The sequence below is a fragment of the Sinohyriopsis cumingii genome, chromosome 6 (assembly GCF_028554795.1).
Source record: "Sinohyriopsis cumingii isolate HCF-2022 chromosome 6, ASM2855479v2, whole genome shotgun sequence".
In the NCBI taxonomy this organism is placed as follows: domain Eukaryota; kingdom Metazoa; phylum Mollusca; class Bivalvia; order Unionida; family Unionidae; genus Sinohyriopsis; species Sinohyriopsis cumingii.
Genome location: NC_142966.1, coordinates 162,318,417 through 162,332,035, shown reverse-complemented (window position 1 = coordinate 162,332,035; position 13,619 = coordinate 162,318,417). Strand labels below are relative to the sequence as shown.

Sequence of the window (13,619 nt, the reverse complement as noted above, 5' to 3'; positions counted from 1 at the left end):
CAAGGGCGTATCAAGCGATTGTTGTTGTTGTTGTTGTTGTGGGGTTTAACACCATTTTCAGCACACGAGAAGCTACTGGCAAGCTTTCTCACATGCCCACATTGGCCGAATCCTAGACTCGAACCCACGCAGACAGAGGTGAGATGGCAGCGATTCGTAACGGAGAGCGCTTTAGACCACTCGGCCACTCAGGCCCCCCCCCCTCGTATCAAGCGAAGTGGAAGTCATAATGGATAGAAAGATTTTGGGTTATTCAAGGACCTCGGCCTCGAATCTCCATTCTAATACTACTTTGGAAGAAAATACGATGAAACGTCAACGAGGAGGATCTGCATATGATAATGTGTACCAAAAATTCTTCGTGAATACGTTATGCCAACACAAGACGTACGAGGTAAAATCCGGGTGTATTGGTACACAGTTGGAGACAATGTGAGGAAAATGTGAACCCTAGGAAAAAGATTAATAATATGGTGTAGAGATTACGCACGTGTCAGCATGTAGCAAGTTATATTAACTGAAAGGTACATGAATCAACCATATTGAATAAATTTGTGTCTGACATACTTGTAAATGTTGAATATAACTATTGTATATGATTAGTTATCTATTACCTCATTTTAAGCAGTAATGCTAAGGTAATTTCGTTTTTAACGGTTTAGGGTATGAAACGGTCTTATGTCTGTTTCATAATAAATGTTTCTGATAAGTTACATGACGGTTTCACCGATATACGTACTTGTTCTAATTAGCGCACAAATCTGCCGCCATCAAAAGAAATTTAAGCTCCGATTTTGTTCGTGGTCCCCATCATAGATAATTATTATCTGTTCATTTATGTTTTAATTATCTGTTTTACATCTCTCTGTCTCTCTATCTCTCTCTCACAAGCGAAGACAAGAAAAACACGCGAACAAACATGTTGATGCACGTTCAACAGTAATTAGCGAATGTCTCCGATTTCCTAGTTAGGAGGATGGTAGATCACTAGATGTTGGATAGTAGAAAACTCAGTGTTGGAGAATAGGTAATTGATCGGTGCATAGTAGAAAAATGGTTGCTTCATTGTAGATAAATGGTTGGTGGATAGTAGATCACTGTGTGCTGGATAGTAGATAACTGGTCGGTGGATTGCATGTAAATTGGTGCTGGATATTACAACACTAGGTGGTGGATACTAGATAAGTGGGTATTGATATGTAAGGAATATGAGGATGTTAGGGAAGTGGCATTATTTAAGGTAGAAAGTGTAACTTCATAAGTGGGATCAAAGGGAGATAAAGTAGTTAGTCTTTGTTGTTGCCAAGCTAACTAAAGTGTGATATTTTCTTAAGAGTGCAGATGAACTCCCATTTTTGTATTTGATTCCATTTAGAACATTTAGTGACATGTTTTGGAAGTGAATTCTCTAGAAAGGATACTAAAATCAAAAAGTGGTTCTTTGAACAGTGTGATTTTTAGAACAAAATCTTTGTGTGCATTCAAAGTGACACCTTATTGTCCCTTATTAATGTTGGAAATATAGGCCTTCTATACAACGTTGTAAATTTTGTAAATATGTTTGAGTTTAATATTTATACATGAAAATGAAGAGACAAGCCCTAACCATTCCTATTCATTTTTAGTGATCATTATTAAAAAATGGTGATTTTAAAATTATGGTATTCTCCTTTTTCTTTTTGTATGGTTCACACACACACACACACACACACACACACACTTCACCCAAGCAACGGCAGACAGATTTCTCATGTTGAAAGTTATGACAATAAAGTATTTTCTTTCGAATGTAGACCTTCGCCTTATGCTACATTACTAAAAAATATGCCTTGTATAATTGCGACTTCAAGTTAATTTCCTGTGTTTGTCTCATTTAACACGAAAGTCTAATAAACACATGTTAAACCACACTAAATTATTCAGACTCTCTTTTCCACTTCAGACTTATAACAAACCATGGGTTATACACACTTACGGACAGATGAAAGCAAATATGTTACTCGGCTTCCTAACGTGCAGAATATAGACGTGGGCATAGGACAAGTTCATAGCCAGTCTTTGTCGGGAGGGGTTGATTTTGATTGGAAAGATATAGGTATGCATCATTAGTACATAGTAAAAAGAAAAGAAAAAATAACAGGAAAAACAAAACAAAAGATATAGAATAGAGACATTATTCAGTATTGAATATTCCGTACAACCTTTCTATGTACAACTAAACAACGACACAAGACAAAGCTATTGTTATAGGTGTAGTCAGTATTTATTTTCATTATGCAACACAGGAAACGAAAACGTCTTTTATTTAAATATGAATGCAACTGGTCGTACACTACTCACGTGACTCAATTTTTCAACACCATGAATAGTAGGTTTAATCTCAGGAAATGCATGTCATTTTCCATAATAAAAAGGTGAAAGTATAAACGCCAAGGTAACACGTGTAAGCTACATTTATAGGACCGATTTCTCCACCAATTTTTTTTATTTTTATTTGATTTGTTTTATATAAAAATCTTGCAACGTAGAACTGTGCAAAATAATTTGAAAACCGAATATTTCCATGTTAGAGTATTTTGATTGACCAATACAAGCAGACGTGATTAGCGACACAGGACTAAAAAACAGGATAAAACTCTTAAGTGTGTGGCAAGTGCATTATTAAATTACGCTAAGAAGTGGATATAATAATATTTTTGATGAATGCATGAACGATCCAAATATTATTCTGACAGAGCGTTTAAGCTAGTGTTAAGATATGCACGTAAAATAATTTACTAATATAATTAACACAAGAGGTACTGCAGTCATCATCCAACGAATTATTAGCAAAATGGATTCGACCCTTACAATAATTCCTTTAATATAATTTCGACCACGAGTTATTCGTTTTTATAGTACTAAGGAAAAACACATTGGTTCGTGTTAAAACAACAATTTAGAGACTAATTATATTGTACGGCGAAATATTTAGTATTAGCACAAGTGTGTATTGAAAAATATGTATCTCTGCTGAATGATAATGCAACAAGAATTCAGTAAGTAATGGCTTTTGTCGTGATTCTTGGTTAAAGTTTTTAAAATTACGAACTAAATCGCGAAACTTAATTCTTTCAAAAAATCTGACAAAGAAAGTTTTGTTTGATACTGCAAACGTGATCGTTCAATCTGTATTGAAATTGTTTTCGTAGTTCACCACAGTGCTCATTATTATTCGTATTGTCGGGTTGACCCGGTTGCCAGAGACTGGAGCTAACATGTTCACCATTCACCCAGTACCATTGTCCCTCTGAGGAAATATCCCTTGTACCGACTCAAACGCTAAGGCATTCACCTGAAATGCGAAAGTAAAAAGATAACATAACAATCATTCAACATATTGCAGAGAAGTAGTTAATATTGTATCTAAAGTGCAGGTTTACAAGGACTCATACCAACGCTTGAAGGATCAAATAACATTTGGGTATCTATATTGGAGTCGGTACTGAGGTTAGGAAATCCAAATCTACAAATAGTGGGGGATAGATTATTTATCTCAATTATACAATAATGAAAGTGAGTCTGGTCAATATTATGGCTAAACCAACTTTCACTGGAAGATTTAGATAACCACTTCAATAAAACTTAACTAAAACAACCAGACCGATTTAAAAATAATCTGTACCTTGACTATGATTCCTTTTCTATGTCTCAGTACCGCTGCCATGATTTGTTTCATACTCATCATATGCCATGCTTTGTTGTAAGCATTGAGGTTATGTTTACGTTATTAAAGAGCGTCTTACTACAGTTTTACGTCATCAAACCTAACATCCACAACCGGGTCAGATGCAATTAGAAATGTGATCGAAAGCTAGTTTTCCGTTTCACAACGAGGACAAATACACACAAGATTTCAATTATATAAAATAAATATTCAATTGCATCCGCTGTTTACTTCATGTACTTATTTCACTTTACACGGATTCAAGCATATATCAATGCCACAACTAATGACAGAGAAATTGCTTTTGCTCATACCTCTAATGTACTACCAAATGTATGTGGTTTAAATGTACACACGCTTTAAATGATAAGCAGTTTGGTATTTGCTTTTAGTTCCCGATGTTTTTTGAGATCCTTGACTTTGCGTATTTAGAGCTTGACTTTTGTTCTGAACTCTGTCCTTGGGATTCGGACAAAATGCCGTTAAACTCGATACAGGCACATACTTTGATTTACACTCCTCTAATTCAACGACGGTTTACTATCTAATATATAGGTTTTGAAGTTTACGTTCAAGCCTTTATTAATAATAATAATAATAATAATAATAATAATAATAATATTTTCATTATTATTATTATTATTATTATTAGTAGTAGTAGTAGTAGTAGTAATGTTGTTTTGTTGTTACAGAAAAGAGAAGAAGGAAAAATTGCTCATAATTTACCGGCTCTAGATCTTGACACAAATTTGAAGAAGTCAAAGTTCTTTTCCGTCAGACTTATCAAGTCCCCACCTTCATCCTGACAGACTTGTCTGGCATCAGACCAGGATTTACACTCGTTGTGGAATTTGTACCAAAACTTGTCTTGATGATAATACTCGTATCCTGAGGGACACTTAGTTTTGCCTGTAAAATTACATTTATAAGTCATCGAAAACAAGTAATTGTTGAATGAATTTTATGTCATCATTGTTCTTGTTCTGTGGCAACGCTTGAAGACTGTAAAGCTGGAAATAACTAGACTTGATCATTACTACCTTTACACAAATTCTTTTTCAGGCAAAGAAAACTTAATTGAGTTTTCGAACTTTGTAGCAAATCTCAAAATAGTTCGATATTTCACCAAGTTAAATAAATAGAAAACAGTTGCGTAATGGACCTTCACACAAGCAATGACATGAAATTATGTTTGAAGATGTATTTTGAAATTTTGGTAATAGATGTCTGAAACCCAAGTTTTCCATCCTTCATACACATGGATTTTAACAGACATTATTGACTGAAAAGTTTTATTCGTTCGAGCCCTCAGTTAAAAAACCGGTTTCTCTCTGGATTTGCGATGTTTCGTAAGGATTACAATTGTTAAGAAAATGTATTTCCTGGAATATCTCTATGAAAGATTTTATTATTATTTTTATTAAAGCAAGGAATCTGTGCACGTCAAGATGTTAGAGTCCTTGCGGTACCTTTATGTTGGCATCTATATGGGAGATGATATAGATGTGAGAGGTTTATTTCACATGAAAATCTTTGTGAAGATTTCTAGCTCAGCGTATTTATTTTCTCTATAAAATTTAGAGAAAAAATATTAGAAAACATGGAGTAAATATATTTGTTTTCACTTGTTTAAATACATTTAAATGTCATTAATGTACTCGCACATAATATTAATGTCTGCACTACGAAAATTCTTATTCTCTAGAACTGGCAATGTTAAGTTTCTTTGTGATATTTCATGTACATTTTATGAGTATTCAAAATCAGTCATTGCATTAGCTGTTTGCTTTACACGGTATATGGTAGGGATACGCAACATACGACATGCGTGCCATAAGTGGCACTTAAATAGGCTTTGTGTGGTACGCAAAGGGCAGCTAAAAATCCCGATTTTAACAATGTTACTCTCTTACTGGTAGTACCCGCTCGTTCATTTTTGTTAATCAATCCGGAAAAAAGTGGCACGCTACGAAAAATAGGTTGCCGACCCCCTAATATATAGTTTCCTAACAGTGATGAAAAATAATTGTCAATCCACGTAGGTACGCGACACGTCATGCAAACGTACTGTCTGTTCGGTGAGTTGTAATGCAAACAAACTTTGCTCTGTGCCTTTTTTCTCTGTCGGTGGCACTACAAAACCATGCAGTACAACCACAAATCTATGTAAATGATATCTTGGCGTAAATGTGCTTGCAAGCTATTTAAAATAATTGTTCAAACAATCGTTACCATACAGTACATTTCGGAATCGTGTCGGGAATATAAGCAACGTTGTTGGCTAAAACATTAAATAATAAAATATAGAAATATAAATAAAGATATTCGCAGTTAAAATGTAGAAATTTGTATTTTACTTAAATTTCAAGATATGATTGCTTTCTTGCACCTCATTTCAAAAATAATACTCTAAGCTGAAATAATGACCTATGCATATTTTGACTCACGAAAATAAACTCGTAACAAATCTGTATGCAATTGCAATATTTTAGATTCAAATCTTATTGTCATACAGGACTTATTAAATTTATAGGTAATGGAAAGTGTAATATCTTACTGGTTATACTTATTGTATCAATCTCCTTGTCCAATGCATCAATTTTTGCAGTCAGTGCTTTGATTGACTCATCTGAAGTCCCCACACTCTTATTCTGCCTTGTGAACACAGCGTATATTGCATCGTCTATGTATTTCTTAAAGTCTGGTGGACAGGAAGAATCTCCAAAGAACTGGTATACAATGCGACATGCATGTCCGACAATTTGACATTTCTTCGTATTTTCCATACAGTCATTTTGAGCGTTGTCACTAGCATAAGCAACATACATTAATATCACGTGAAACAGCATGCGTACAATGAATATGTTGCTAAACATCATGTACAGCTTTGTAGCTATTTTCCAGGAGCAGTTTGCACTGCAGAAATTGTTTTTAATGGGATCAGATTTAAACTTGCACCTTTAAATTACTGACCATTTGGCATGTATGTGATTGACAAAGCGATAGACCAACCAGCGCGTGGCAAGGTAGGGTCACGTGAATGTATAAACTAGACCCGTTAACTAATAATTTATTTTTAACTTGCACATAGAACAGCTTTAACTTTGTTAAAACTGTACTTGGCAATATTTTATGGATCACATGAATTAAATTGTTTGTTGTCTAGAGATACTTTAGAAGAGCATCGACTTTATACCCGTCCTTATCAAATAATTTGTTTCCTAGAGATATTTTTGATGATGTTACGTATGCTGTCACATTTTGTTTTGTTTTTACTTTTTAAGATTTAACCTCTCCTTAACGTGGCTTTTTATTCCAGAAGTAAATATAGATGATGTATTATAGTTCTAACATGCTTAGATGAGACAAACAATCATGTTCAAGTGTTCTCAAACTCACGGCCCTCCATCTACGAGTCCGATGCTCTCACCATTGAGCTATCCCGTTACTGGTAACGATTTGCTTATAGCTAAAATGACTAAAGATACTGATTTTTTCATCAATGTTTGCTGTATAAGTATATATAACACAAGCCTTTCTAGAGTTATTGTGGATGTATGAGTGTGTGTGTTTCAGCGCCACCATCGTTTTGGCGACAGTTCATTGTCACTGGGTAGTCATTATGGCGGCGAAAGCATTAGGGTGACGCAATATGTGTGACCCTAATATTTTCTACTATTATGTACAGTACCCTGCTGACTGATTCACATACAGAATTTCCTAGAAGTATTATTATATTATATGTAATCAGTATTTACATATTTTAACTCATGACGTGCGCTTGTTATTAAGGTGTATTTAGGTTGTGTTTTCAAACACTGTCAGTCACTAGCCATCAGGGCGACATTTCCGAAAATTCTTCAAAATATTTCAAAGATAATCAATATTTTAATGAGACATATTACACTGATTTGAAATAAAAAGATAACTTAATATTACTTTCTCTCAGATCAAATGTATTGTCGAACCAGAACATATTAACGTTTCGAAACGGAGTAGAAGATACCGACCTGTACTTAACAATAAAAAAAAAAAAAACACTTGAGAGAAACTAACTTAATACATAGTTCCTACGATAAGACATGAAAAGGCCTAACAGGAGCGTATACATTATACTTATTTATCTGTGTATTAATGATTGATAAATTTATTAAAGTTTATCACATAGCAATTACTATGTTTCAATTTATTCTGTATTTATTATAATCACCCATTTATCTTTTTTTTCTGACCGCTCCGGTGTTCTAGTGGTTAGAACGTCCGACTCGGATGAGGGAGGTCGTGCGTTCGAACCCCGGCCGAGTCATATCAAAGACTTACAAAAATGGTATTAACAGCTGCCTCGCTTGGCGCTCAGCCTTAAGAGGTTAGTGTTAGGACTGGTCGGCCTGGTGTCAGGATAATGTAACTGGATGGGACATCATGTTTCATGTCTGCGGCATGATGCCTCAGTGCTAGACATGACTATAAACTGATACGCTGCAGACATCGTAGCGATATGACTGAACAATTAATTGTTAAAGCTACGTTAAAAATACAAATGACATCACACCACATCTCATTTTCTTGAAATGTATATCCAATTACAACTATGACCTAAATATGAAGGACATGGTACGTATCGTTATATATCCTTTTGCTATTTATGTAATAAATAACTTTTTTTATGGCGTGGTTTACTCTTGAGATGGTTAAAATGTAAGGCTAGCTCTTGAAATTCGGCGAAAGGCTACACCCTATTTCGTTATCACAATAGCCATCATGCATTTTCCATATCATCCGGCACTCGTGTTTCTGTACTTTGTCTGATTCTCGACACCAGCTCAAACAGGAAACACTTAAACTAAAACACTAAAAATTTTATTTGCTGTGATGAACTGTTGATCCGCACAGGTCATGTGGTAATCGGAGACAAGTGTCTCTGCAAAATATGTCTTTCTAAAAGCATAATGCACGAACAAAGCAAAACTTTATAAGAGCTAATACAACGCAACAAAGTTCGATTGCACTAGAATATAATGACATAACCAAACAAAGTAGACAAAATAAATACATAAATATATAAATCATACATTCGAAACGCAAGCTACCAGGATGAGTTGATATTTTATATTCCCTTCAGTATTTGCGAGACCGTTTGCATTGCTAACATTGAAATGAAATGGTCAGCAGCATAACTTTATCTATATATCTTAAATCAAGTTAACATAACAAATCAATCTGTATTTCATCAATTTATTGAGATGGTATTCCCTAGGTTGACATCTTTTGCAACATGTGAGTCTATCGACATAATGTCAGAACGGTGCTTAATATGCCAATGTATTTAAGATCCTGTTAAATAGCAAATTGATCGTAAATTTGGCTGGAAATATACAACATTTAATAATTTAAATACTCATAATTCATTGGAGCATTTTAGGTTGGTGAAGGGTAATATCATTGTATAAAACGTTATAAATGGTAGGATACTCGCACTAATTGGATTTATATAAACGAATCTTCATGGTATTGTATTATTATGGTCAGAAACGGTGCTGCCGAAGTTGATCATGACCCATTGCTTTAAACAATCTCAGCGTTATTTTAAACCGTTTTAAGAATGAGCTTGACAGATAAAATGGTTAGAGCCAACAGCGTTTGAAAGTCGTAGGTTGTTAGAAATTTGATGATCAGAACTTTTTTAAAGATCAAAATATACTAATGACTGAATCTGCGATCTGGTAAAGATTAAACGTAACCCATATTTGCGTGAAGCAGCATCATAATGCTGATTATTATTACACCATTCTTATGCCTACTTTTAGGCAAATATAGGTCACAACTCGCAGAACAAGGCCACAATTAGGCCTAATCGGTTATCAAATTCTTCCAAACCAGTGATTCTCTAAAGTTTTACATCGATTTTTGGTGCAATCAAACAACAAATAATGTGACCAGTATTCAAGTATTTACAAGTAATGTGGTTGTCGATATGATACTGAAGTGCTAGGACTGTAGATAATGAAGGGTCAGTTTGATATCTAAATATTTAAAAATAATTAATTGCGAATAGCCTAAAACATAGCTAGCGTCGTTTTAGTATAAATAGTTTTACCTAATTTAAATGCAGGCATGATGAAGACTTGATGTTGATATGTGTATCAGATCCCGATTTAATTATATTACAAAGTGCTAAGTCTACCTGCAGTAGGTGAAGCTGAGTACACTTTATGTATTCATCGTATAGCTTTGTTCGATTTTGCCGACCATTTAGCGTGCTGTTTGCACGTTGAAGATCGCGGATATCACGGATATACATGCGTCGTGAGTGAAACGGGTGAAAATAATGCATACAACAGTGTGTTTTTTATTTATTTTTAACGTAAGTATAACAATTTTTCAGCCATATCGTTACAATGACTGCAGTGTGGCAGTTAATAGTGTTGTCTAGCACTGGGACATCATTCTGCAGACATGTAACATGATTGCCTAACCGGTCACAGTTTCGTGACACCAGGCTGACCAGTCCGAACTCTAACCTCTTAATGCTGAGCGTCTAACGAGGCAGCTGTTAGTAGCATTTTTATAAGTTTTTGGTATGACTCGGCCTGGATTCCAACCAGCGACCCCGCATAGGAGACGGACGCTCTTACCACTATGCCACCGGATCGGTCTCAACACGATAATTGTATAATAGATAAGCTTCAAATCGATACTTTCCCTTGTCAAAATGTTGCATATAGCACTTAAAATGGCTTTGAATTATTATTTGTGTAAAGAAGATCTTTAGTTTTATTACTAAAAGTCTCAAATGCTGCACTTTGTATGGATTGCTAATCGTTTGCTTTATTGAAGACTGGCTAATGGTACTGAAAAAACCTACTGGTAATTATGTGAAATTGGCAGTTTGCTACCCAACCAAGGGTGTGCACATTGCATGTTGTAACTAATTATAAACACCACCAAGATTCACCTATTTCATTAAGAGACCAGTACATGTAACATATATCTATGGACGACCAAAATCATGGATGTAAAGCATAACTGGGCAATTAGAACGTGAAGAGTATTTGTGCATGCACCTGACACTTTTATAATGATAACATATTTAGAAAGGAAGATTATACATATATGGAGCACATACCTTTTGCATCTTCCCATTACCCCGGCAGCAGACTTTAAAACCTTTATTTTGTTTAGGCTGGGTGACCTACATTTTTTTTTTGCAAATGCAAACTGGTTAGTAGACACAATGAATAATTCAGTATTGCTCCATTTTGTACATAAAAAACTTCACTCTTCTTCAATAAAGAAACGTAACCGTTATAATAACTTCCCACAGTCCACTAAAAAGAGAAATATACATTGGCATAGTGACTTCGTAATCTTCGCTCCAGCGATATATCGACCCTTGAAAAGCGTGTATCTTTAAAATATGTTTTGTTTCTGCATGTTTATATGGAAGAACCGCCAACTTTTGTTTTTAATAATTGACCGCTTCGGTGACCTAAGTGGTTAGAGCGTCCATCTCGGTTGCGGGAGTTCGCAGGTTCGAACCCCGGCCGAGTTATACCAAAGACTTATAAAAATAGTCTGCCTCACTAGGTGCTCAGCATTAAGAGGTTAGTGTTAGGACTGGTCAGCCTGGTGTCAGGATAATATGACTGGATGGGACACAATGCTGCATGTCTGTGGCATGAAGCCCCAGGGCTAAACATTACTATAAACTACTTCATTGCGGACATGGTATCGATATGACTGACCAATTGTTAAAGCTATGTTAGAAATCCAACACACACACACACACACACACACACACACACAGAGCCAACTACTCCAAAAATAAGATAAAAGGTTGTGTGCTAAGTCATCGAGGTCAGCGTATTTTTTGCTTGTGTTCTCTAAAATAAACAAAGATGTCACTCCATAGAAGTCATCCCTCTTCTACTCCAAATGGAAATAAAAGGAAAATTCTACCTAATACTTTAGCCAAACATTGGGACATGTCCGTTTTGTCCAAAACCCATCCACCCATGCTAAAAGAAATTACATTTGTCTCAAAACTTGTAAAAATGCTTTGCCAAGCATCGACACGTTTTTCGCCAAATTGTCCAAAAGCAAAGACCCATCCGTCGAAAGAAAAAGATGTTTGTACAGCGTGGAGGATTTTGTGCATCTGTTGTTTGCACCCTTGGTGAAATGGCAGCAATGATTACGTGACTCCTTACGGGAGCTGCTTCACAAGGGATAGGTAATGTTAAACAGGATCAAGAAGATAATAGGGATCTCTGGGTTCAAAAAGATCTCAAACGTGAACTTTGGAATCTGATGGAAGGACGAAAACGGACTTTAGTGCATTACAAACGATGGCTGGAATTCCATCGTTGGTAAGACAAACTGACCCCGCATAAACCTCCCAATCCTCATTTGACAGAGATGTCCCAGATAAAACAAAATTTATTCGTTGACGGATCGCAGCGATCCGTCAGAAACGGACACATTGCAAAGGTACGTTGCTTTGTTGCAAAGTCTTCAAATCTGTCACCAGAAATCTTTAGACGAAACAGCTTAACCGACTCTGAAAGATTTCAAGACCATCATAAAACGTTCATCACCACCATCCCCAGTGAGCAAGGAAGACGCAAACCTCACGGATGCCTGAAGAAGAAGCGGCATGAGAAGTCTTTCAAACAGTTTCAGCTGCTCCCATCCCTAGTAAAATTGCAGCGTCCTTGTTGAATCCTTCCATCACAGCCCAACTAGAAGAATTTAAAGGCTGGGTTACATAGATGATGTGCACACCTCCTTCGACAGAAGTGAAAATGTAGAAGGGAAATCTGAAGTGAAAAATAAAGCAAGACAAAAGTTATCCCATTACCGCCACCGCCACCACCATCACTACCCTCGCCTCCCATGGCACGTCGGTCAAGTAATGCCGTTTCTAAACCACCACCACTCCCCAGTGAAGAGTGGGTGACGTTTTAAAGCAAGTCCTAATAGAAAATCTGTAATCCAACATTTACTACGATTAATCGCATCCTGCGAGATACGGAGGAGTTCAGAAATTGTATCGTGCTGCCAAAACCCGACTCAAAAGTGTTCGTTTACCTCAAGTGCAGATATGGTTATAAGAACAGGCCACGTTCACCTTACACAAATCTATTCGACGAAACATTTCCAGAAGTCGCACCGATTTAGCCGATGTCTTTCATGTGACCACCTACAATAATGGCTACAAATATTTGTTTCGTGTCACAGACGTCTTTTCAAAATTTGCTAGGGTCGTTCCATTGACTTCCAAATCGAGAACTGAGTGCGAGCCCTAAAAGTAATGTTAACACAAAGTGGTCGTCACCTTCTTCGATGGCAAACCGAAAAAGGCAACGACATTCTGAACAAAGCTTTAGAAAAAGAATCAAAGGAACGAGACATTCATTGTGTTACTACCAAGATTCCCGAAACCAAATCCAGCATCATGGAACGTTTTCAACGCATCTTGAAAGAACGCATGTGAAAATATTTTACGCATCAACACACTCTCAAGAACATTGACATTTTACCTCACCTGGTCCAAGCTTACAATCATTCTTACCACCGGAGCATCGTATGTGCTCACAAAGAAGTGACTACCGTCTTTGAACGCCTGTTTGGTACTTCCCCGACTGTGATTGTCTCCAAGAAAAGTGGGGTGCTGGCGACGGGAGAAGAAGGTGGAAACACGTATCACGTTCGCCGTGAGCTTGTACATCCTCATTATTAACCCGTTAGTAAGTCGAATTTTTACACTGTTAACATTGGTATAAAAAGGAGATCTGGGACAAAATATTCCATTCATCAAAGGGAAAAGTCAAGGTGAAACTCAATTTTCAAAATCGATTCTCTACCGACTTGTTAGTCATGTATCCAGTGTACAGAGGAGTCACTCCACAGC

At 36.2% G+C, this 13,619-nt stretch overlaps 1 protein-coding gene across 1 annotated transcript; it reads right to left on the bottom strand.

Moving 5' to 3' along the window:
• Window positions 1-2,239: 2,239 nt before the first annotated feature.
• On the bottom strand, window positions 2,240-6,671 carry LOC149798420 (uncharacterized). Its single transcript, XM_089963615.1, has 3 exons — window positions 6,264-6,671; window positions 4,433-4,615; window positions 2,240-3,334 (listed from the first exon to the last, which is right to left on the bottom strand). The coding sequence occupies exons 1-3, from the start codon at window positions 6,583-6,585 to the stop codon at window positions 3,315-3,317; spliced, it is 525 nt and encodes a 174-aa protein (XP_089819741.1). The 5' UTR covers window positions 6,586-6,671; the 3' UTR covers window positions 2,240-3,314.
• Window positions 6,672-13,619: the final 6,948 nt, after the last annotated feature.

What these genes read in the sequence shown, in the direction of transcription:
- LOC149798420 (XM_089963615.1), bottom strand. Translation starts at nt 6,585, where the DNA reads ATGATGTTTAGCAACATATTCATTGTACGCATGCTGTTTCACGTGATA. An exon ending in TGATACAATAAGTATAACCA is followed by an intron (nt 4,616 to 6,263) that starts GTAAGATATTAC and finishes GTAATTTTACAG; the next exon opens with GCAAAACTAAGTGTCCCTCA. An exon ending in TGTGTCAAGATCTAGAGCCG is followed by an intron (nt 3,335 to 4,432) that starts GTAAATTATGAG and finishes TTCGCATTTCAG; the next exon opens with GTGAATGCCTTAGCGTTTGA.